The sequence below is a fragment of the Crocodylus siamensis genome, chromosome 8, assembly GCF_052110815.1.
Source record: "Crocodylus siamensis isolate JL-2025a chromosome 8, ASM5211081v1, whole genome shotgun sequence".
NCBI lineage: Eukaryota > Metazoa > Chordata > Crocodylia > Crocodylidae > Crocodylus > Crocodylus siamensis.
The window spans coordinates 56,426,703-56,451,184 of NC_143402.1; the positions used below are offsets into that span (position 1 = coordinate 56,426,703).

Genomic DNA, 24,482 nt, shown 5'->3' on the forward strand with positions numbered 1-24,482 from the left:
AGAGAAGGAAAGAAGGGAGGAAAGTGTAGAAGAGGAGGAAAGAAGGGAGGGGAAGAGAAGAGTGTGAAAAGGGGGGGAGTGAAAGAAAAGGGAGGAGTGTGGAAGAGTGAAAGGGAAAAAAGAAGGGAGGAGAGAAAAGGAGAAGGGTGAAAGAGAGGGTGAAATAAGGGAGGAGACTGGGGAGAGAAGGAAAGGGAGAAGCGTGAGAAAGTAGGAGGGAAGAAAGAAGAGGAGAGTGGAAGAAGGTAAAAGAAAGGGAGGAGAGTCGGGAGAGAAGGAAAGATGGGGTGGTGTGGAAGAAGGAATGAATGAGTGGAAGAGAAGGGAGGAAGGGGAAAAGAGAAAAAGGGAGAGTGTGGAAGAAAAAAGGATGAAGGGAGGAGTGAGGAAGAGGGGATGAATGAGTGTGGAAGAGAGGGGAGGAAAGGGGTACGGGGCAAAGGGACAAATGTGGAGGGAAAGAATGAAAAAGGAAAAAATAGGAATGTGTCAAGGAATGAATGAGTGTGGAAGAGAAGGGAAGAAGGGAGGGGAAGAGAAATAAAGGAAGGAGTGTGGCAGGAAACAAGGGGAAGTATGGGAAAGGAAGAAGCAGTATGTAAGTGAAAGAAAAGGAGGCAGGAGGAGTGTGGGAGAGAAAGGGAACAAGTGGAAGCAAGAAGGGAGGGGTGTGGGAGAACATGTGAAACAAGCAGGGTGAGAGAAAAGAGGAGCCTGGGAAGGGAGAAAGGGACACAAGCAAGAGCAAGAAGGAAGAAAAACGTGGGAGAAAGCAGGAAACAGTGGAAGAAAAAGAAGGGCTGAATGGGACAGAAAGAAAAGAGCAGTGTGAGAGAGGGAGGCAGGAAGAGCCGGGCAGAGGAAGTGTGTGGGAGAGAATGAAGGGATGAGCGTGAAAGAAAGAATGAGTGGGTGAAAGACAGGATGTGGGGAAGAGGATGAGTGAGGAAAGGAGGAGTGTGGGAGAGAAAGGAGGGACGTGTGCAGGAGAAAGGACCAAGTCCAGTGAGCTCTAAGGTGCAGGGGCTTGGTTTACTGTTGGTCTGTACAGCGCCTGGCGCGGCCTGATCCTGGCTTGGGGTGACTGGACAGTGCCTGGCACCCCCAATCCTCCATTGGGAGGTCTGTACCCTGCTAAACCTGTCAGGGGGAGGGGGGTCTGTACAGTGCCCAGCACCCCCGATCCCAGGCTGGGGAATCTGTACAGCACATGGCATGACAGGCCCAGGGGAATTAGGTGCTTAGTGATCTCTTGGAAGAAAGTGGGGGGAGGGGTGCATCCCCACTCCATAGTGATTCTCCCACAATGCACTGCACTCAGGACTCACCTTGGGAGAGAAGCCACAGTCCATCCCTCTCATACAATGCCTGTGCAAAGCCACCTCTTGCTTACTCCCACGTGCAACAGATCCCCAAGGGCTCACACCAGGGACTGGGCAGCAGTACTAGGGCTTTCATCCTGGAAAATGGCAGGCCCTAACCCAGACTGCCTTGCTGCAGGGGAGCAGGGCCTATCCTTTCCGGTATCTGTCCAGGAACCTGCCTGGGTGGTGGTAGCTGGAAGCATGGGGAGGGCACAGATGCAAGGGTGGGGGAGTGGTAAAACTTCCCCTGGTGAAAGTTTCCCAGCTGCGGCTCGAGTGACTGGAGATTTGTTCTACTCCTTCCTCCTTCCCTTTCCCCTGGCTGCCAGTGCGTGTATGGCACTGGACACATTAAGTGCCGATCCCACCCGAGCTGTGTGTCATACGGTGCGCAGCACTGGGCACACAGGGCCCTGGCCCCAGCTGGGCTGTGTCACAGTGTGTGTACAGACAGCACTGGACACATGGGGCCCCAATCCCAGCCAGGCTGTGTGTCATGGTGTGTGTACAGCACCGGACACGAGGCCCGATCCTAGCTGGGCTGCGTATCACAGTGTGTGTACAGTGCAAGATATGTGGGGCCCCGATCCCAGCAGGTTGTGTGTCAGTGTGTGTACAGCACTGGATGCATGGGACCTCGATCCCAGCTGGGTTGTGTATCACAGTGTGTGTACAGCACCAGACACATGGGACCCCAATCGCAGCTAGGCTGTGTGTAATGATGTATGTACAATGTCAGATTTGTGGAGTACTGACCCCAACCAGGCTGTGTGTCACATAGCGCTGGACACATGGGGCCCTAATCCTGGCTGGGCTGTGTCACGGTGAGTGTACAGCACCAGTCACCCCGGGCCCTGATCCCAACCAGGCATCTGGGCTCCCAGCTCCCCCCGCGCTTTAACCACTGGACATCACTCCCTTCCCAGAGCCAGGGCTGGGGATGTAGAACCCAGGAGTCCAGCCTCCCTGCCGTGCAGTTGAAACTTTTGACCCTACTTCTCCCTTCCCTTCCCCCCCTACCTTACTTAGGGGGGAACCCAGGAGTCTGGACTCCCCAGCACCACCCCCACCCTTAACCACCAACCGCCCCCCACAGGGAAGCCTCTGTGCTTCCTGCAACCCATGCCAGGAAGGGATCCCTGGCTGCTGCCTCCCTGCTCCAGCACTCTGGGGAGAGCATCCAGGCTCCCAGCCCCCTGCTCTAAGCAATCAGTCCCACTCACTTTCCTAGCTGGGGAGAGAACCGAGGTGTCCTGACTCGACTCAGTCCCACTCCCCTGCAGAGCTGGAATACAACCAAGGTGTCCAGGCTCTGCTCCTTGGGAGACACCACATCCCATCCCAGAGGTGACCACATTTCAGTGCTGGGTGAATGCCCCCTGCTCATCCTATCTGGATGATACCACCTCCCACCCCAGGGCTGGCTGCAGCTCCAATGCTAAGCAACTGACTCCTCTTCACCTTTGCTGTGATGCTCTCTGGACCACACTATGTCCCACCCCAGAGCTGGCCACCTTTCAGCACGGAGCAACTATGCAGCTTTCAATCCAGACTCACTGCCCCTCCCCAGAGCCAGCTGCATCTTGTCCAGAACCCCCAGGCTGGGACTGGGGAGCACTGGGCTCTGTACAACCCTCCCAGGCCAAGACTCGGGGGCATTGCATGCTGTCCAGACAACCCAGGCTGGGATGAGGGGAGGCGGTTGAGACTAACATGGACAGGTAAGAAACCCCAGGACAGGGAGGGCAGGAAACTCCAGGGACAGTAAAATCCCTGGTCGTGGGGGGAAGGGGGGCCAAGAAGGGGAATTACCCACTCCCACGGAGCCCAGAAACCTGCTTCCTCTTCCTGTCCCAGGCTCACACAGGCTTCCACCTTCCTCTTCCCGGACCTTAGCGGAGCCCCAGCAAAGGAGGAGAGAGCTGGGGGGAGATGGCTCCCAGTGGGTAAACTGAGGCAGGGAGTTGGGGAACAAGGGAGGGGCCCACTCCCATCTGCCAGCCGTGGGGGAGTGGGGAGAGAAGGGGGCGGGGGGAGGCTGTAGCAAGTCTCTGCTCTAAAAGCAAAGCGCCCCCACAGAGCTAGGAGAGGACCCAGCCCCCACCTTGCTCTAACCCCCAGACACCGAAAGACCGAGTGAGGCACAAGAGAGCAGGGGCAGACTGCTCCAGTGCTGGCGCCTCCAGTCTCGGCCGGGGGCCGGACAGCACCCGGCACCCCCGGATCCCAGCCGGGGTCTGGGCAGCACTTGGGCCCCAGTGTTATTTCCCCGGTGACGCGAGGAGGATTCCCCTCCCCCAGCTTTGGTTTCGGTCCAAGTTCCCTCTTCAGAGCAATCCGCCCCCCGCTGGAGCTCAGCCCCTCCTCCCGGCCTTGGGGGGCAGTTCCCAGCACTGCGGATCCCAGCTCAGCCTAGGAAGTAGGCGGAGGGAGAGGGCTCTGTGCCTGGTTCCCCAGCGGGGGGGGGCCTGGGGACCAAAGTGGCGTGACTGGTTGTGCCTGGGGGAGCTCCGTGCTGCGCTCCCCGTCCTGTCCCGTCCCGCCCCCCCGAAGCTGGGTGCAGCAAAAGGCTTGGAAGGACTCGGCAGGGTTGGCGGGGGCAGGGCTCTTTGCCTCAGTTTCCCCAGCCGGGATCACACCCGTTTCATGGGGCCCTGAGGAAGCAGGTGGAGGGCAGACCCCATGGGGGCGCTATTGTCCCCCCGCTCTCTTCCATCAGCCCCGCCAGGAATCCGCTTGGCTTCGGGGTGGAGCATGGGGGAGAGCCCAGGCCTGCGGCCTGCCTGCCTCAGTTTCCCCATCTGCCTTGGGGCAGGGCTGGGGGCCTGGTGCTCAGGGAAACTTAGACAAAGAGAGTCCCCCTCCAACAACCCCCAGAGCCCCTTCAGCGACCGGGGGAGCTGGGCAGAGGACCCAGGCGTCCAGGCTCCCTGCCTCGCCCCAGTCAGCCTAGTATACTGGGTTTGCTGGGAGAAAGAAGTGGGCACAGGCCCCAAACTGTGACCCCCCCGATCCCCAAGCCCTTAACCCCTGCCCTGCCGATGCCCCCCTACAAACCCGCAGGCCTGGGAGGGGGGTCCTTTCGATCTCGGACGCCTGGGGTCTTTCTCCCACCTGCCCTGAACCTTGCACCCCGGGGATTGCCCCCGTCCCGGCCTGCTGCAGGCCCCCGCCATTGGCGGTTGCCACTATTATTCTTGGGCGGAACGGGGGGGTGCTGGGACCCCGGGTTCTCTCTGGGGACTCCCAGCGCCTGGAAGCGGAGCACTGGTTCATACTGGGCCAACTGGGAGCCCCGGACGGGGGACTAGCGCGAGCGGGGCTCAAACCGGCCGCCGCCTGGTGTCGGGGCAGGTCTGGGGGCGCCCCATAGTGGGGGTGGGGACGTCGCGGCGCCCCTGGGGCAACGGGAGTTCAGAAGCCCGGGGTGGGGTGGTCCTCGGGTCCCGCCATCTGTCCCCCAACCCTGATACTGCCCCGCCCAGCCTGGGCTAATTGCTCCCGAGCTGCGCCCCGCCGGGATGGGGCTGCAGGGGCCTCGTCTACACTAGGGCGCCCCAAGAGGGGGAACTGTGGATTCCTGCCCCGCCCCCCGGTGCGTGGGGGCGGGGCCAGGGCGGGGCCTGCGATTGCCCCGCCCCCTGCTCCCCGCCCAGCCCAGCCCGGGTGGTCCCCAGTGGAGCCGCGCAGCGCTGAGCGCGGTAGGTACCGGGAGCTGGGCGGGGGTTGGGAGCCCGGACGCCTGGGCTCTTTCCCCTTGTTCTAGAGGGTATGAATTCAGGAGCCCGACGCCTGAGTTCACTCCCCTAGTGCAGGATGGGGGTGTTTCTGGGAACCCGACGCCTGGATTCACTGCTCTAGTCCGGGGGGCCGGGGGTGTATTTGGGAGCCAGGACACCTGGGTTCTTTCCCCACCCCCCCGTCGGGGAGAGGCATGAAGTCCTGTTGGTTAGAGGCTGGGGAGGGGGCTGAGCTTGGAGCTCGCTTGGACACCTAGGTTCCCTCCTGGCCCTGAAAGGGGAGTGGGGGAAGCTCCAGGTTTGGGGGTGTCTGCTGGCTTAGACCTGGGGGAGGGGCATCTGGGAGTCAGGACACCCAGATTTCATCCCTAGGGTCTAGTTGAGACGAGGGCCTGGGAGCTGGGACACCTGGGTCCTCTCCCAGTATTGGAGAGGGAGGGGGGTGGCCCATATCAATGCCTCCCATGGATCTGCCCCCTCCAACCTCATCCTTTCTGTTCCCTGCAGTACCTCACCCCCAACCCAGAGGAGCCTAGAAGGACCTGAGACCCCCACACACTCCTAACCCCCCTTGCCATGCACACAGGGGAAGGCAGCTTCCATCCCCCCTTGCCCAGTCCCTGGCCCCTGGCCCCCCAGGAGCTGCAGGTGATGGTGCAGGGCCCCAGCACCCAAATAGACCAGTGCCCTGGGCTGAGCTGGAGACCCAGGAAGACCCTGGTGGCCCTGGACGTTGCATGTCTACTCATGGGTGAGTGTGGGTACAGCAGGGGCTGGAGTGCAGCTGCTTCTGGAGGGGAACGTGGGTGGCTGCATAGAACAGAAAGGTGGGTTCAGGTCTGGGACAGGGTGATATGGGGGCAGGAAGATGCTGGTGGGCCCAGACATCATGGGGCTGTAGGGAGGGGTCAGGGCATGGTACAGTGAGGCCTGAAAATGTGGCTGCTTCTGGGGTGGAAGGTAGATGGCAGCATAGAACAGGGCATGGAATCAGACCAGGGAGACCCAGTGGTTGGGGGGAGATGCTGGCACCTCCAGGCACCATGGGGATGTGGAGGGGGCCCTGGGTGTGATAAATTGGGATGTAAAATGTGGCTGCTTCTGGGGTGGAACACAGGTGGCCACATAGAACATGGGTGGAATCAGGCACTAGGGGACACTGTTTAGAGCTTTCCCCACCCCACACCTTGGGGCCCTTGGATCTGCCCTGCCCAGGGCTGCCCAGCAAGGCTTACTGGGATTCCAGCCTGGGAACTGGGGGCTCCCCCTCCACTCTCCCCCTCCCTCCACAATCTTCACTGCCCACCATGGGGTCTCCCCTGCCCTCCAGAATTCCCCTGGGAGGGGCAGATCTAGGAAGGGAATGAGAGAGAGCTGGGAAGTCTGCCCTGGCTTCATTTGGAGCCCAGGACTGGGAGGAAGGTGGGGCAGGAGGCAGCTGAGTCTAGGGTAGAGCTGATGTTTCATAGTTTCATAGTAAGTAGGGTCAGAAGGGACCTGAGCAGATCATCAAGTCTAATCCCCTGCCATGTCAGGAAAGAGTACTGGGGTCAAACGACCCCCAGCAAGGTGATGTAGATAGAGTGGAACAAGAAGGAGGGTGTCTGGCCAGACCCTGGATGGGGAGGAGCCCCCCTCATGCCCATTCCTGCAGCAACAGGCCCTGCCTTGATGCCCCAGTTCCCACTGGGGGAAACCGAGGCACAGGGGACAGGGCTGAAGAGAGTTCATGGGGCTATGACCCTGGTGCCCCCGTATCAGGTCTTGCACACTCATCCCATGTGCAAAGAGCCCAGCGATTGTGTGCAAAGCCCCCCCCAGCCTCACCCCCACCCCACTGCAGGGACCCACCCACCCAGTCAGCCAGGGACCAAGGTGTTGGGGCAGGGAGTCAGGGGCTGCCCAAACATGGCAGGAGCCTAATTATTAATAGCCTGCCCCAAAATAGTCCTAGCCTCAAGGGCAGGGGAGGGCATGGGGGGGAGGGGGCAGATCTGGGGGGGCTAAATCCTTCCACAGGGGGCACCATGGGTCACAATCCCCCTCCCACCAGGAAATGTGCCCCCCAAATATTTTCCTTGTGGGGGAAGAGGATTTGGAGGTCACTGCCTCTTTAAGAACCACAACTGTGGCTCTTAAAGGGGCAGTGACCGCCCAAATCCTGGTTGAGGTTGTAGCCCCAATCCCTGGTCTGTCTAGGCACAGCACCCCCTACAAACCCCCTCTTCCCTGAGCTTGGGGGCAGGGGGTACACAGCTGGCTGGGGCGGTGGGGGGCAGACTGTAGGGGTAGGGAACAGGGAAGTGCTGGGGAAACTGAGGCACAGGGCAGGGAGACTGCTTGCCCAGTAGGCAGCTGCAACAGTGGGGAGGGGGAAGGCAGGGGGCCTGGATCCCTGGGTTCTCTCCCAGGCCAGGGAGGGGAAGGTTAGGAGGGTGAGGACACCGGCATTCTTTTCTCAGACCTAGAGGAAAGAGATCTAGTGGTGTAGAGCTGGGAGGGTTGGGGAGGGGAGCCCGGATGCCTGGGTTCTCTCCCACCCATGGAAGAGGACAGAGGTTCAGGATGTTCAAACAGGAAAGGCCTGGGAACCCGGATGCCTGAGCCCTCTCCACCCATGGAAGACGACAGGGGTCCAGGATATTTGAAACGGCAGGGCCTGGGAGCCCAGATGCCTGGATTCTCTCCAGCTCTTGGAGGGAAGTGGGATCTTGTAGGTTATAGGGACCCGGATGCCTGGGTTCTGCCTCAGGTCGGAGAGGAGGGGAGAGGCGCCTGGGGGTTTAGAGCAGGGGGGACAGGGAGCCCGGACACCTGGGTTCCATCCCAGCTCTAGGAGGAGACTGTGGTCTCGGGGGTTTCCCGCTAGGCTGACGACCCCCTTTCCCACCCCACAGCGGCTGTCCCCTTCCTGCTGTGCGAGCTCGGGCTGGTGCCCCCTGTGCGCCGCGGCTTCTACTGCAACGACAGCTCCATCCGGTACCCGCTGACGGCAGCCGAGACTGTGAGCGATGGTGCCCTTGTCTCCATCGGCCTCCTGCTCTCCGCCACCGCTGTGAGTCCCAGTGCCCTCCTGCTGGACCCCCACCCAACCCCCCCCAGCACAGTGCCCCCAGAGGCACCCCCTTTGCTCTGTCTCCCAGACTGGCATTGCACCCCGGTGCCCTTCAGTCAACCAAAGAAAGGGCTGGCACTCCAGATACCCCCTCTGAGGGGCATGACAGGGGTTGAAGGGTCAATAGGCCTCCTCGGTGGGTATAAAGCCAAGGGCTCCTGCTCCCAGCACCCCACATCTCCCTGCCCCCCTCCCCCAACAGATTGCCCTGGGCGAGAGCTACCGGGTGCGGCGCCAGGGCCTCGGCCCCCAGACCTATGCGCCGGCACTGTACAAAGAGCTTGGCGCCTTCCTCTTTGGCTGCACCGTGGGCCAGTCCCTGACCAACATGGCCAAGGTGGCTGTGGGCCGGCTGCGCCCCCACTTCCTGGCCGTCTGCCGCCCTGACATGGCCCTCGTTGACTGCTCCCAGGGCTACGTGGAGGCCTACGTCTGTACTGCCAGCCCCTCGGAGGAGAAGGAAGCTAGGTGAGGTGGGGACAGCCCTTTACACCTGGAGGGGGCAGAGCTTGAGGGGGAGCGGAGCTATGTGCTTTGGGACCATACCCCAGTGGTGAGCACTCGCCCTTTAAGACTGGAGAGGGCAGAGCTAAACACTTGGGGGGTGCCCTAGTGGCCACAGAGGGGATGACAGCCTGGGGGTGGGGCCTGGATTTCCCCTGAATGATCCTGTCTCTGCCCCTTTAAGAATGGCCGGGACAGCCACACTGAGGGGGAGCAGAGGGGTGTGATTCCCCCTGCCTCCCCAGCAGGGAATGGGCTGGCCCAGTCTTTAACCCCCCTCCTCCCCAGCAGGAAGTCATTCTACTCAGGCCACGCTTCCTTTGCCATGTACACTGTGACCTACCTGGTGGTGAGTGCCCCTCTCTGCCTAGCTGGGGGAAGGGGGAGGAGGCTACAGGGGCTAGAGCAGAGGGGGCTGGGAGCCCAAACACCTGGGTTCTCTCCCAGCCCTGGGTCTTGGGGGGTTATGATTTCTTGATCTTGGACAGGCATGGGGGGGTTAAGTGGTTAGAGCAAGGTGGGACTGGGAGCCCAGACACCTGGTTCTGTTCCTAGTTCTGGGAGGGTGCTGGGTTGGCGTGGGGGCTGGTTGGGAGCCTGGACCCCTGAGTTCTTTTTCGAGATCTAGGGGAATGGGGTTCAGTGCTTGGGGGGAGGGGGGGGGGGCTGGGACCCCAGACACCTGGGTCCTAGCCCTAGTGGGGGGGGGGAGGGGGGGCTGGTGCTTGGAATGGGGCATCCGGATGCCTGGGTTCCATCCCCAGATTGGGGTGCACCAGAGATGAATGGGGGAAATTGAGGCCCAGAAAGGGGAAGGACCCAAGCATCTGGGCTCCTGCCCCCCCCAACCCACTAGACCCCACTCCTCCCCCAGCTGAGGAGGGAAGCCAGGTGTCTTGCTCCTTCCCCCACACTCAGTTCCTCCAGCTGAGTCAGGCCTCCCAGATGCCAGGGTCCATTGTTTGCTGGGCACAGAGGCATCCTTTGTGCCTCCTAGGCTGGGGGGGAGGGGATGGGCAAAGGGGAGGGAGGAGGGACATCAAATGGGGGGCCCTGCCTAAAGCTCCTTCTGTCCTCGCTGAGCTGGTAGGGGACAGGGTGTGGGTTGAGGGCAGAGTCTAGGAGTGGAGGTGGGGGACCCTGGGTGTGGGTGGAGCCTAAGGCTGGGGTAACGTCTTGTGAGGAGGTAGGAGTGGAGAATGGGGGGCCCTATGTGCAGGGCATAGGGCTGGTGGTGGAGCCTAGTGGATGGGGAGCTGTGTGGGGCAGGGCCTAGGGCTGGGGGCAGGGCCTGTGAGATTGGGGGGCATAGGGCTTGGGGGCAGAGCCTAACATGTGGGGACAGATTGGGTGGAGCTTGGTGGCAGGGCCTAGGATGTAGGCAAGACATTCCCCCTAGGGCCAGAGCCTGGGTTCCCAGTCCAGGGGGTCCCAGAGCTGCTGGGCTGAGGGAGTGGGGCCTGTGAGGCATCCCCAGAGTGGGTGGGGCTTAGAAGTAGGTGGGATATAGTCTGGTTGGAGATCCTAGGATGTGGGCACCAAGTGGGTGGGGCTTGGGCAAAGACACCCCTCCCCGTTGGGGGGGTGGGGCCTGTGCCTGCCCCACTGAGGCCCTGCCCCCTCCCCTCCCCAGCTGTACATGCAGGCACAGGGGATGGGACGGCAGGTGCTGCGGGCACTGCTGCAGGCAACGCTGCTACTGCTGGCGTTGGGCACGGGACTGACCCGCGTGGCTGAGCACCGGCACCACCCGGCTGATGTGGCCGCTGGGCTGCTGCAGGGCATCCTTGTTGCCACCTGGGCGGTAAGGCGCCACCCCCAATCCCTTAGTCCCCAACCCCTGGTTGCATAGTACCTCCCCTTCCTTAGTGCTGCCCCCAGTCCTTTAGCTCCACCTCTGGTCTTTGGCCCTGCCTCTTGGTTCCTTCATCCTGCCCCCCTGGTCCTATGGTCCTAACCTTCCCTCCCTCTCCCTGCCCCCAGTCACTTGCTCCAGCTCCAGGTCCCCTGGTCTTGGTCTTTGACCCCACCCCCTGTTCTTTTAGCCCCACCCCCCTGGGTCTCTCTTCAGTCCAGGAGTATATCTGGGCTCAGCTGTGGCTGGGTCTGTGCCAAGCTGGCAACCCCACACCAGGTTCTCTCTCCAGCTCTGGCAGGGGGGTGGAGGGGTTTCCACTGGGTTGGAGTGGGGGAGGGGCATCGGGACTCCTGGGCTCTCTCCCAGCTTTGGCAGGTGTCTAGCAACCAGTCCAGACACCTGGGTCCACTTCCAAGTCGCTCCCGTGGCTTCAGACTGGCTGCGTCCAGTGCTGGACATCCAGCTTCCTGACAGGAAACAGTTCCCCAGCCTGTTTCAGTCCTTGCTGATGGGCTGGGGCACAGAAATTCTGCCCCCTCAGGGGAACTGAAGCACAGGGTGGGGGTGGTAGTGAGGCTGGGCGCCCAGCAGCAGAGATGGGGAGGAGGCAGATGCAAGTGGCTAGGAGCCTGGATTCCATCCCAGCTGTGGGGCCCAGTAGGCTGGAGACCCTGAACACCTTGGTTCTGTGCTGGCGGAAGAGTGGGGCCTAGTAGGTGTGACTGGTGGGGAAAGGGGCTGGGAGCCTGGACACCTGGCTTCTCTCCAGCTGTGGCAGGGAAGTCAGGGCTGGGGGTTAGAACAAGGGGAGCTGGGAGCCTGGACTCCTGGGTTCTCTGCAGCATGGTTCACCCTCTTCCTTCTCTCCCCGCCTCCAGGCCTTCCACATCTCAGGCATGTTCCAGCCTCAGCGCCTGGCACCCCAGCAGCTCCCACCCTGCTCGGACAGCCCCAGGACCATTGGCCACACCCACTGCTGAGGGGAATGGAGCAAGGCCCAGGACCCCTGGAGGGCCACCCCCTGCTGGACACCTGGCCCAGGGGCATGGGTCCATCACCGGAAGACCCACTATCCTAGGTCCCAGGAAGACAGGAAGTCCTGCTTTTTTTCTGGACCCAGACATTGCCCAGGCATGACAGGAAATCCTGCTTTCTTCCTGGGTCCAGACACTATAGGAAGTCATTCCTTTCCCAGGCCCAGGAATGAGAAGAAGTCCTGCCTCCACTCAGAAAGACATTACAGGAAGTCTTGCCTTCCTTTGCCAGGACTTGCCAGCACCTACAGAGGAAGTCCTAGCCCCCCTTGCCAGGGCATTACAGGAAGTCCCACCCTTCTCGCTGGGATTTCCCCCCTCATTGAAGGATCACACAGAGGTCCCTGACCCCCCACCAGGATCAGGTCTCCCGTCCCCTTTTCTCCCTTACAACTGGGGCTGGGGCTTGGACTTGGCTATGGGGCACCAGAGTGCCCAAACTACTACATGAAGGAAAAACTATAGGCCATAGCACCCAGTGGAGGGGAGGGGCCAGGAGACCTCACCTCCATCCCAGTGCTCCCAGTTGGCTAGTCCCAGTAATGTGAATGTGAATTTTGTAATAAATGGTCCAGGCCATGTGCTGGGCTGTGTGCAAGTCTGGAGCAGTGTCCCACCCCAGAGCTGGCTGCATCTTCCGCCCTCACCCTCTCCAACAGGCAGATAAAGCCTTGATTGTCCCCTGTGAAGAGAGAACTGGGGCATCCCGGCTCCTAGTCCCCCCTGCTCTGCCCCCCCATCCCTTCCCCATTCCAACCCTCTCCCAGAGCTGGAGGGAACCCAGGCATTCCGGCTCCTAGACCTCCACCCCACACTGCTGTCCAGTTTTGGCTGGAGGTCCTGGGGTAGGGGCCAGTCACCTAAGTCCCATGCCAGGCTAGGGCAGGGGAGTGTGGTGAGTAGGGGAGTGGACTGGTAACCTGGACACTTTGGTTCTCTCTGGCTCTGGGAGGGGTCAGAGGGGGGGGTTCTCTCCCAGCTCTGGGAGGGAGTTGGGACTAAGGGTTGGAGGGGCAGGGACTGGAAGGAGAATGGTGTCTTCTGCCCTCACACTTGGGGTTTGCCCCTCCTACTTTCCCTGGTTGGGGCCTGCTGGGGAAGGGGAGGAGGGCTAGGTCCCTGCCCTGCAGCCAAGGAGCAGCTCCGTTGGTAGAAGTGGGTCCCAGACACCTGGGTTCTGTCACACACAGATGTGGGTACCATGTATGTCTCAGATGTGGGGGGAGTGTCCAGAATACCTGGGGTCTGACTGGGGAGTGCATGTCCCGGACACTGGGGGGGCGGGGAGGGTGCAGGACACCTGGGTTTGTAGCTGGGGGTATGTCCCAGACACCTGGGTTTTTTGCAAGTTCTTCCCTGCTGGCTTCCTGCAGGGGCTGTGTAGGGAGCTCTGCCCTTGCATGGGTATCCCCAGCCCTGTGTTTTCCATCCTATGTATGTTCATGTGCATCTGTGTGCTTCTCCCATCCAGTTGTCTGGGTTCATGCCCACGCTCCTTGCGCTACCTGCAGCTCAGCTCTGATCTCTTCCCCCCTGACCCACCAGCTGTGCTGATGGCTGGATACTCATCTCTCAGCCATGCAACTACCATGACCATAGGGAACAGGGCCTGGCTCAGCCCCCTGGGCTGTAGGGCCTGCAATGCAGCCACCTCTGGGGTGGGACAGCCAGGCCCACAGCCATAGCCCCTGGCCCTACTGGTTCCCCTCGCTCCCGACCTGCACCTGCCCCCCCCGCCCACCCCCTCAGGACCGGTCCGGGTGGATGAGCAAGTTTTTTCATGTCAGGGACAACGAGTTCGGAACAAGCTGATGTTAGCTGCAACACGCCCTACTGGGGAGGATCCCCCTTCCTCCGCTCCTCTCTGCCAGGGCTGGGGCGGGTCAGGAGCTGCGGGTCGGGAGTGAGGAGAACCGGCAGGGCTGGGGGCCTGGCCTGTGCCGCCCCCTGGTGGCCGGCTGCTGGGCGGCAGCAGGCTGACCGCGCAATACGGCTGTGCCACGCATGCGTCGTGCCGCAAGAAGGGTCCATCCAGGCTGGACGCGCCAGCCTCTCCTGCGGGTCCGGGGAGAGGGACGTGCTGCCCGGCCCCCAGCCGGCCGGGAGGTGGACGAACGGACAGGGACAGGGGGATGGCCGGATGAATGGAGAGAGAGAAGGATAGAGACAGACAGATAGCAATAGAAGGAGAGAGGGAGGGATAGAGAGAATACATGCACAGACACCAATGTAGACAGACGGGTAGATGATAGGCGCAGGCTGGATGAGTGGGTGGGTGAATGGAGAACCGGGTGGGTAGACAGAAACAGACAAACGCACAGGAAAACATGTATGAAAGACAAGATGGATGGATAGACAGATACACGGAGAGATAGAGGGATAGACAGCTAGTGATAGACGGGTGGGTGGATGGAAGGATACACACGGACGGATGATCCGATAGACTATATAAATACACAGACAAACAGATCTATAGGTATACGTGAGACCCAGACAGACGGAGGGATGGAGAGATAGACAGGTGGATGGACAGATGAATATAGATATAAATACACAGACAGACATTTACGATAGAGAGATGGATGGACAAGATAGATGATTAGAAAGACAGATACACATGGATGGATGGACCGACGGACAGAGGTGGATGAAAAGATAGATACAGATATAAATACACAGACAAGCCTACATACATGATAAAGACAGACAGACAAGATGGATGTATAAATAAATGGTAAATAGACACGCATGGATGGATGGAGAGACAGGTGGGTGGATAGATGGATATAGATATAAATACACGGACAAACATATAATAGAGGGACAGACAAGATGGATGATAGACAGACGGATGGATGAATAAGTAGGTAGGTGGATGGTGGGGATGTATAGAGAATGGATGGATAGAGGCAGAGGTGCGTGGGGAGGCAGACACGTCCATGTGACAGACAGACGCGGGCTGTGCGGACAGACGAACCCGCCGGGCGAGTCCCTGCACTGCGGGGACACGGGCCTGGTGTCTGTGCAGTCCCGGGTCCCCAGAATGCACTGCGGGGGGGGGGGGGGGCTGACGTGTCACAGCGCCCCCCCCGTTTCCTCATTGGACTCGGGACCCCTGAGCCCACCCCCACCCCCGTGCATCAGCTGCCCCAAGCGGGGCAATTGATCCATATCCCCCCCGGCCACCCCTCACTTCGGGCTGTGGCCCCAGCAGCGCCTGATGGAGGGGCAGGCGCCTTTCCGTGTCCCCCCTCCCCCGGAGGAGGACGCATGCGGCTCCAAGAGGGGCCTGATCCGGGGCCCGATCCTGCTACGGGGAGCAGATCTGGGGCATCAGGCCCCCTGCCCCCACGGACCAGGTAGGGGGCCTGATCTTGCTATGGGGCTGGGGAGGAGTCGCCTGGCTTCTGCTTGGCGCTGCGGGGTGCTCGGCACTGCACTGACGGGAGGTGGGGGGGGCACCAATTGCCCAGCGACTCTCGCGTCTGCGCAGTGTTTGCGGCTCCTCCCCCGCAGGCTTTAAAGGGCCCGCGCAGCTGGAGCCAGAGCCGGGCGGGACGTGGGGTCGAGTTCGGAGGCGTCGCGTCTGTGCAGCGGGAGGCACCGGCGCCATGAGGGAGATCGTGCACCTGCAGGCTGGGCAGTGCGGCAACCAGATCGGGGCCAAGGTCAGCCCGGGATCGGGCCCCTGGGAATCCTGCCCCAGCCCGGATCGGGGCCCCCAGGCTGCCCCCTCCAATCTCCTCCAGCCAGGATTGGGACCCTGCCCCCCCTTTCCCGCCCTCTCTTGCCCCGGCTAAGATTGCTCCCCCCCACTCCGGGATCTGGGTCCCCAGGCCGCCCCCCACCCCACCTCACCCCCTCTCCAAAGGTCATCCAGCCAGGATTGGCCGCCCCGCCATGCACCTGCCCCGCTGGTAGCTGAGGGGCGGGTCTCTTACTTTCCCCCCCAGCCGGGTCCCTTCTCCTGCGGGGGGGTAATAACCCTCGTGTCTACCCCCCTGCACCATGCAGCTGCTTGGTGTAGTGCGGGGGGGGGGGGAGCGGCCTTCTCCCCCCGACACCCTCAGCAGCCTGGCCCGGCCAATAGCCCGGATGTTGAGGGGGAGGCGGGGAGTCGACACCCGCTCCTCGGCCCCTTCAGGATAAAATGCAGCCCCCCGCATTGCAGTGGGGTGCGATTGAGGGAGCTGTGATTGTGGGGGTTGCAATGAGGGGGAGCTATGATTGGACGAACTGTGGCTGGGGGCGGGGCTGGCTGCGGTGGGGAACTGCGATCTGGGGAGTTGGGGGCTGTAAACCAGCTCCCACGTCCCCTTTTGTATTGCACTGGGGGGGCGCTACTTGCTAGGAGGGGACCTTCCCCCTCCTTCCCTGCCTGGCACGGGATCCCCCCCGTTTGCCCATTGCTCCTTCCCAGCAGGCTGTCAGGGGGATATTGTTTTTTGCTATGGGGAGGTATTGTTTTTTGCTATTGGGGGGCACAGACCGAAAGGTCCTGACTCCCCCGCCCCCCCCCCCATTTTAGCTGCCTACAGAGCCCTGCCTGACCGAACATGGCTGCCGCCTGCAGCGCCGCCCCCACCCGGCTGAGTCAGGGCCACAAGTGAAGGGGGGGGGCAAGGTAGACGTGTTACAGCTCTCTTTCCACCCCCCACCTTGCACCTTGGCACAGGCCTGCCCCATTGGTACAGCCCCTTTCCCCTTTTGGTGCAGTTCTTCCTTCATACACCAGATATCTCTGCCCCTTGGTACAGCCCGCTGCCCATGCCCCTTGGTAGAGTCCTCTTCCCCCATGACACTCCCAGTGGAACTCCCCCACGCTGTGCCCCCAGCCCCCTTCCCTAGGACCCCCCAGCCCTGTTCCACACCCCCTTTGTACATTCCTCCCTCACCCTTTGGTATAACCCACCCCAAAGAACCCTCCTCAGCTGCTTAGTACAGCCCAATTTCTCTCTTCCCCCCAATCTCCTCAACTACTTAGAACAGCCCAGTTCTCCCCCCTCAACCTTGTACAGACCCCCATGTCCCCCATTTATATAACTCCCCAAAAGAATCTCATGGTACAGCCCAATTCCCCCCTTTTTACAGTTCTGCACCCCAGAAACCCTCTCAGCTGCTTGGTACAGCCTTGTTTAACCCCCCCTCCCCAAACCTCTTGCTATGGCTGCAGGTGCTGCCCCTCCATCCCCCAAGTGGAACTGACTCTTTCCCCCCCCCCCCCTTTGCTGGCTCCATGTTGTGGCCAGATCCCTCCCACCCTCTCAAGCTGGGTTTTGCTCTTGGGAAGGGCCTTGCATGAGGATTTGCGCAAGCAGCCCCCCCCCATGGGCATTTGCACTACTGAAACCAGTGCAAAATGTCCAGAAGGAGGCAGTGCCCTTGGATTCTCCCCCTGAGCCCCCATTGGTACCCCCCTTGACACATGTATGCAATGCATTGCACGGGGTTGCCTGTGGTATCAGCACAGCCATGCACTACCCCCCCACCCTGGCCTGTGTTGTAGCAATGTCCCCTGGCACCCGTTGCCAGGGGTAACTGAGCAGGGGGCTCCACTGCCTTGGTGCCAAGATGCCCCACCTTTAACTGCCCCTGGGGGCAGTAAGAAAGGGAACAAAGCCCAGCCTTAAAGGATCCCCTTGGCAAAGACACTGGTTTCCTATTCATCCGCAACCCTGGGAGGCTGCCTCTTTAAGAGCCCCGTAGTAGAATCCTGTCCTATATTCCGAGCCCCCTGTAATCTGCTTCCCCATATTTCAAGCCTAGGGGGCTATTCAGCCCCCCACCCCATCCCAGCTCCTGTGGATGCTAGGAGAGTCTTAAGGCCCCCCCCTTCCTTGCCCATAATCTAACCCAGGGGACCCCCCCAAAAAATCCCTATGGGGGCAGGAGCCCCATGGGGGGTGCTGGCATTGGAGCTGTCATGTTGGGCTGCATGGAGTGGGGCTGGGAGTCTGGATGCCTGGGTCCTCTCCCCAAGTCGGGGGGGGGGGCTTGGACCCTAGGTTCTCTCACCCAGCTCTAGAGGGGAAGGGGTGTTATAAGCTGCAGCAGGACAGAAGGCTCCATCTTGGAACAGGGCTGGGATGCAGCCAGCTCTGGGGGGCCAGTGAGGAACCCAGGTATCCTGGCACCCCAGGCCTTTTGCAAGGTGAGGGGGACTGTATTTGCAAGCCAGATATCCCTCTGTGCCCCCCCCCCCAAGCTGGAAAATGACTAGATCCAGTTGGATACTAGGGAGAGAGTTAGTTCCTTGTGGCTATATGGTGCAGTCTGACTGGGAGCAGGGGCTGGAGACCCAGATGCCTGGGTTCTCTCCCTCTTAGTCCTGGAAGAGGCAGAGGGGCTGGGTGTGGGGGCTCCTGGGTTCTCTCCCCAGGTTCTGGAGGAAGGGAGGGGAGTTGGGATTCAGCAACTGGTTTCTCTGCCTCCCAGTTGCAGAAGAAAAGTTGGGTGGGAGGACCTAGGACACCTGGGTTCTCTTCTCAGCTTTCAAAGAAATTTTAAGCAAAGGTGGGGATACACTAGCCCCATGGGGCCCTGATCCTTTGCTGCAGGGCGGGTTGCTCGTTCCTTGGAAGCCTCTTGCCTCTTGGGATTTTCATCTGAGCTCTGCCCAGACCCCCGCCTTGATTTTTTTTTTCCACTCCCCCCCAGGGTGTTCATTAATTATTTAATCCATTTGCTAATTAATGTCTCCATCTTCCCTGGAGACCAGGGAGGGGGTAAGGGTGGCGGGGTCTCAGTGTCAGGTTCCAGGTGCAGCAGCTGGTCTCCAGGCTGTCAGGAGCTGTCTTCAGGCTTCAGGGCATGGGAGTGTTAGCTGGGGTCAGGAAGGAACTGATGGGGGAACTGAGGGCCCTGCGGGGGGGCAGGGAACTGAAGGGGGAGGGAATGATGGCTGTGAGGGAGACCTGAGGGGGCAGAAATGGGGTAGAGAGTATGTGGGGGTAAGGGATTGAGAGGGAGAAGGGAAGGGGCCCAGCCAGGGGACTGGGGGGAGATGGGATGGGGGCTGGGAGACCAACCTGAGGGGGGAGTGGGTGGGGGCTGGAGGGGCTAGGAGGAAAATGGGAGCTGTGATGGGGTTGCAGACCCCTCCACATTGCTTTGGGGTGGGGGAAGATCAGGGACTGGGGGCAGGCAGGAGAAAGAGGGAGCTCTGCCAGGTTCTGTCCCCGGGGGGGGCAGGGAATCGGGACCGCTGGGTTCTTTCTTCTTGTCCCAGATAAGCGCTGGCGGGGTTGGAGGAGCCAGGACGCCTGGGTTCTGTGTTCAGCCAGTTCTAGAGAAGGAGGCTGGACCCTTCCTACCCCTCACCCTGCATTTCTTTGGGGGGGGGGGGGGGGGGGGGACACTCTCTATGCCTTTAATCCCTTCCTTGCCACAGCCCTGCAGGTCGGGGGGGGGGGGGGGGTAGATCCTGTCCCCCCACCCCAGATGCATTTAACCCCTTGCTGCTTGTGGCCCTGCAATTCTGGTTGGGGGTAAGGAGGAGGCTAGAGTGGGGGAAACCCTGCTCCCTGCTGACCTTTAACTCGTTGCTGCCTGTGGCCCCGCAGTTCTGGGAGGTGATCAGCGATGAGCATGGCATTGACCCCACAGGCACCTACCATGGTGATAGTGACCTGCAGCTGGAGCGCATCAATGTCTACTACAATGAAGCCACAGGTAGGGGCCGGGGCTGGGCTGGGCTGGGGGGGGCCTCTGGGAAGGCAGGGTGGGGTGTAGGAGGAAGGGGCATCTGGGTGCCTGCGTTCCTTCCCTTGGCCTTGGGGGAAGGTTTGGGGTGGCAGAGAGTCTATTGGGGGGATGTTGGGCTGGAGTATGAGCCTGGTGCCTGGGTTCCATCCCTTGTCCTGTAGTGGTTGGGAAGGCTGGTGTCCAGTGGGTTGAAGCAGGAGCTAGGACGCCTGGGTTCCTTCCCACCTCTGAGAGGGGTGGGGGGGCTAGGAGCCCAGATGCCTGGGTTTCAGGCCCAGCGCACTGGCATCCAGCACATAAGCTAGAAAGGCCTGAACACGTGGGTTCTGTGGGGGGAATCCAGTGGGTTGGAGTAGGTGAGGATGGGACCCCGGATGCCTGAATTCTCTCCCAGCTTTGGGAGGAGGGTAAGCGCTGGAGGGATTAGAGCAGAGTAGGGCTGGGAATCCAGATGCCTGGGTTACAGTCCTGACAGGCTTGTGGTGGGGAGGGAGGTCCAGTGCAGTGGGGGGGGGGTTCCCCCAGATGTCTGGGTTCTCTCCTCTTTGCTCTTTTAAAGGGACCTTGGAGACCCCCTGTGCACCTGCCAGGGTGGGAGGCAAGGGTTAAGGCGGGGGCACGTCTGGTCACCCTCTGATTTCACCCTGCTGCCCCCAGGTGGGAAGTATGTCCCCCGTGCAGTGCTGGTGGACCTGGAACCAGGCACCATGGACTCGGTGCGCTCCGGCCCCTTTGGACAGATCTTCCGGCCTGACAACTTCGTGTTCGGTAAGGCCCCAACCCATAGTCCCATCAGCACCCCCAGTCAGGGAGTCAAGGAAGCATAGCAAGGGGGCATGGCCGGGAGCTAAGGCTCCTGGGTTCTTACCACTGGGCTAACCAGGGTGGGGGGGAGAATTGCTGGATTTCAGTGCCCCATGGGATGCTTCCAGAAGTGGGGCTGGTGGGAAACCAAGACTCCTGGGTTCTCACTAGGCAGGGGGAGGTCAGAATTAGAAGCAGCAGCCTCTGTGATGCCTGAGATGGGGTGGGGCGTGTTGTACAGACCTCTGGAGCTGAGATTGGCTCAACTTCCTGCACCTCATGGCCCTGGCTTGAGGTGGGAGGGTCTGGGTGGAGATGGAACCCCCCTCAAGGCATCCCAGTTGGGGGAGACCTAGATGGAAGGAGGGGGGTAGAGGCACTATCCCAGTGCAGGGTGGCAGGGCTGAGACCTGGTGGACTCTGCATACCTACCAGCTGTGGCTTAGGCTAGGTAGGGCTGGGGTGGAGGTAGAAACATGTTCCCTAGCCCTGTCCACCCTCTTCTCCCCCCTTCCCCCCCCCCCGCCTTCCCCAACCAAAGTCATCACAGGCTGGGGGAGACCTAAATGGCAAGGAGTAGGGGGAACCACATGGGTGCTATCCCAGTGTGTGGTGGTAGGGCTGAGACCTGGCCAGCTCAACCCCCACCCCACAGCTGCAGGTAAGCTGGGAGGAGGGGGGATCTGAGTGGAGACAGGGACTCCCTCCCAAGCCATCCAAGGTGGGGGAGATGCCTATATGGGATGGAGGGGGGAGCCCATGGGTACTCTCTAACTGGTGTGATAGATCTGAGTAATGGTTAACTCCAATGCACCCACCAGCTGCAGCTTGAGCTAGGCAGGGGGCCTGGGTTGAAGTGGGGATCCCACCTTCACCGTGCACCAAATCCATCCCAGGCAGAAATTTTCATGAAAGGGAGAGGACCCTGTGGGTGCTATCCCAGTGTTGAGTCCACCAGGTCCCAGCCCTCCCACCCAACACACCCACCAGCACTGGCTTGGGCTAGGAGGGAAGCTGACATGGAGGTGGGGACACCATCCCAGGTAGGGGGAGACCTAGATGGGAAGAAGTAGGCAGAACCTTTGGGTGCTTTCCTGGTGTGGGGCAGTAAGGTCAAGATCTGGCCAGCTTCATGCACCCACTAGCTGCAGCTTGAGTGGGTTAGGGTTAGAGGGGGAGGGGGGAACCTGGGTAGAGATGAACCTCCAGTCATGCACAACCCTTCACCTCCCCAGGATGTTAACTAGACCCACCACCTTCTCCCCATTTCTGCCCCCCCACCCCCCACTTCCCCCCAGGTCAAAGTGGTGCAGGCAACAATTGGGCCAAGGGACACTACACAGAAGGGGCTGAACTGGTAGACTCAGTCCTGGACGTGGTGAGGAAGGAGGCAGAAAGCTGCGACTGCCTGCAGGGCTTCCAACTCACCCACTCACTGGGTGGGGGCACGGGCTCAGGCATGGGCACACTGCTCATCAGCAAGATCCGTGAGGAGTACCCTGACCGCATCATGAACACCTTCAGCGTGGTGCCGTCACCCAAGGTCTCGGATACAGTGGTGGAACCTTACAATGCTACACTGTCCGTGCACCAGCTGGTGGAGAACACGGATGAAACCTACTGTATTGACAACGAGGCCCTGTACGACATCTGCTTCCGCACCCTCAAGCTCACCACACCCACCTACGGTGACCTCAACCACTTGGTCTCAGCCACCATGAGCGGCGTCACCACGTGTCTCCGTTTCCCTGGCCAGCTCAACGCCGACCTCCGCAAGTTGGCCGTCAACATGGTCCCCTTCCCCCGACTCCACTTCTTCATGCCTGGCTTTGCACCCCTCACCAGCCGCGGGAGCCAGCAGTACCGGGCTCTCACGGTGCCTGAGTTGACCCAGCAAATGTTCGATGCCAAGAACATGATGGCAGCTTGTGACCCCCGCCACGGGCGCTACCTCACGGTGGCAGCTGTCTTCCGAGGCCGCATGTCCATGAAAGAGGTAGACGAGCAGATGCTGAATGTCCAAAACAAGAACTCGAGCTACTTCGTGGAGTGGATCCCCAACAACGTTAAAACAGCAGTATGCGACATCCCACCGCGGGGGCTCAAGATGGCTGCCACCTTCATTGGCAACAGCACGGCCATCCAGGAGCTCTTCAAGCGCATCTCAGAGCAGTTCACGGCCATGTTTCGGCGCAAGGCTTTCCTCCACTGGTACACAGGCGAAGGCATGGACGAGATGGAGTTCACAGAGGCTGAGAGCAACATGAACGACCTGGTGTCTGAGTACCAGCAGTACCAGGATGCCACGGCTGAGGAGGGGGAGTTTGAAGAGGAGGCAGAGGAAGAAGTGGCCTAGGAAACCCTCCCAGGGCTTCCCCTTCCTCTGTATCCCGTCCAGCACCCAACCCAACCCAACCTGGCATGGATTCCCACCTTGTAGACTTAGAGTTTGGCAAGAATGGTGTTGCCCCATGGTGGCAGTGTGGGGATTAGACAAGCTGTGTGATGGTGATGGAGGGGTATGTAAGTCTGATAAAAAAAAAAAAAAAAAAAAAAAAGCACTGACTCCCTTGTCCAAAATCTTCCCTCCTTCAATCATCCACTTGACCCAAAATGGCATGGATTCCCACCTTGTAGACCTACAGGCTGGCAAGAATGGTGTCACCCCCTGGTGGAGGCAAAGCAGGCTGCGGGTGATGGTAGGTGGGGCTCTATAGGTCTAATAGAAAGCTGTCTCCTTTGTCCACTGTCTTCCCCACATGTAATCCTACACCCTACCCAACTCAGTGAGATATGGATTCCCACCTTGTACACCTAGAGTTTGGTAACAGCAGCTCTGTCCATTGGTGGTAGGCTGGGAGTAAGACAGGCTGTGAGGGGGCAGAGGGAAGGTCTGTTGGTCTGATGGAGAGCTGCTATCTCACACCCAACCCAATAGGGCATGGATTCCCGCCTTGTAGAGCTAGTATGGCCAAAGTGGTGTGAGCCTGTTGGTGGCATGGGGTTAAGATAGGCCATGTATAATGGCAAGGGGGCTATACAAGTTCACTGGGAAGCTCTGTCTCCATTTTCTGCTATTATCCCCTTCCTCCTGAGCTTGGCAAGAGTGGTGGAAAGATGGGGCAGGGGGATATAGATGTAATGGAAAGCTTTGACTCCCTTGTCCACTGTTTGTGGGGCGGGGTTTTCCCTACCCCCATCCTATACCAACCTAACCCAGGGCTTGGATTTCTACCACATAGAGCTATAGTTCACGCAGAGTGGTGCTTCGGCTGGTGTGGGGTGAGGGGGAAAGACAGGTGCGTGATGGGGTAGGGGGGACGTAGGGTTAAGAGGAAGCTCATACTCCCTCTTCTGCCATCCTCCATCCATCTTCCCTCTAACCTAATGGGCATGAGGTCCCTCCACCTAAAGCTGTACTGCCCCTGGGGTGGGGTGGGGTAGTACAGTGGAATGGCAGAGGGGAAAAGGGGTGGGGGGATGTGGATCTAATGGAAAGCACTGGCTCCCTTCTCTGCCCCCATCCTACACTTACCCCAACCCAACAAATGATCCTGGCCTGGGCCCCTACCATGACTGCCCCCTTCCTGCAAGGAGGTGGTACAGCAGGCTGTGCTATAGGATGGGAGAGGGCTATGGGGGTCTCATGGATAGCACTGCCCTTATCTCCTTCCCCCAACACTCCTCCTGCCCCCCCTGCCCTGCCCAATGTCCTGTCCAGTCCCCTGTTGTGTTGTCTCCTGGGGCTGAGTCTGCACTAACTCATCCCACATGGATCTTTCTCTTTCTCCATTGGCTGGGCCGGAGGAGGAAGGGGGGAAACGAAGGGATTTGGGCTCCCACCAGGCCTGTCTGTGTGTTTCCACAATAAAAGTATCAGTCAAAGATGCCAGAACTCAGTGTCCGCTTCTTTCTTTTTTGCAGGGAGGGTCTGGGCCAAGTTTTGGCAGGCAATGAGCTGTGGTCTGGGTGCTTCCCCTGCCTGCCCTACTTCCAGCCTGGGTATCAGGAGAGGCATGTACTGGGAGAGGGCCAGGGACTAGGGCAAGAGCCCAGCTCGGACACCTGGGTTCTTTCCCCACATGCCCTATTTAAAAGCTGGGACCCCTGGGTTATTCCCCGCACTGCTTCCACCAGCATCTGGTAAAGTTGGGGGCATTCCCACCCCTTCACTGGAAGTGTCTGGGGTCTCGGCCCAAGCAATCACTGCTGGGGCTGGGCTGAGATCCTATGCCCACCCATTGCATGGGCAGCAAGAGCTGCTATATTGCCCCTTGGGGGTAATTAGGGCAAATGACTCCCTCGTGCCCCTGTGGGGGGGGGCGGGGAGGATTTTTATACCCTGGGTGCACCCTGGTG

At 60.2% G+C, this 24,482-nt stretch overlaps 1 protein-coding gene across 2 annotated transcripts; it reads left to right on the top strand.

Moving 5' to 3' along the window:
• The first annotated feature begins 5,131 nt into the window (after positions 1 to 5,131).
• TUBB4A (tubulin beta 4A class IVa) lies at positions 5,132 to 24,018 on the top strand. 2 transcript variants are annotated; one of them, XM_090059462.1, is made up of 8 exons: positions 5,132 to 5,855; positions 8,002 to 8,159; positions 8,422 to 8,687; positions 9,015 to 9,072; positions 10,357 to 10,527; positions 19,178 to 19,286; positions 19,977 to 20,087; positions 21,422 to 24,018. In XM_090059462.1, exons 1-8 carry the CDS (start codon positions 5,681 to 5,683, stop codon positions 22,477 to 22,479), a joined length of 2,106 nt encoding a protein of 701 aa, XP_089915588.1. In that variant the 5' UTR covers positions 5,132 to 5,680; the 3' UTR covers positions 22,480 to 24,018. The 2 variants fall into 2 exon arrangements, with proteins under 2 accessions (XP_089915588.1, XP_089915586.1); XM_090059460.1 differs by lacking the exons at positions 5,132 to 5,855; positions 8,002 to 8,159; positions 8,422 to 8,687; positions 9,015 to 9,072; positions 10,357 to 10,527 and adding exons at positions 14,755 to 14,974; positions 15,132 to 15,283.
• Positions 24,019 to 24,482: the final 464 nt, after the last annotated feature.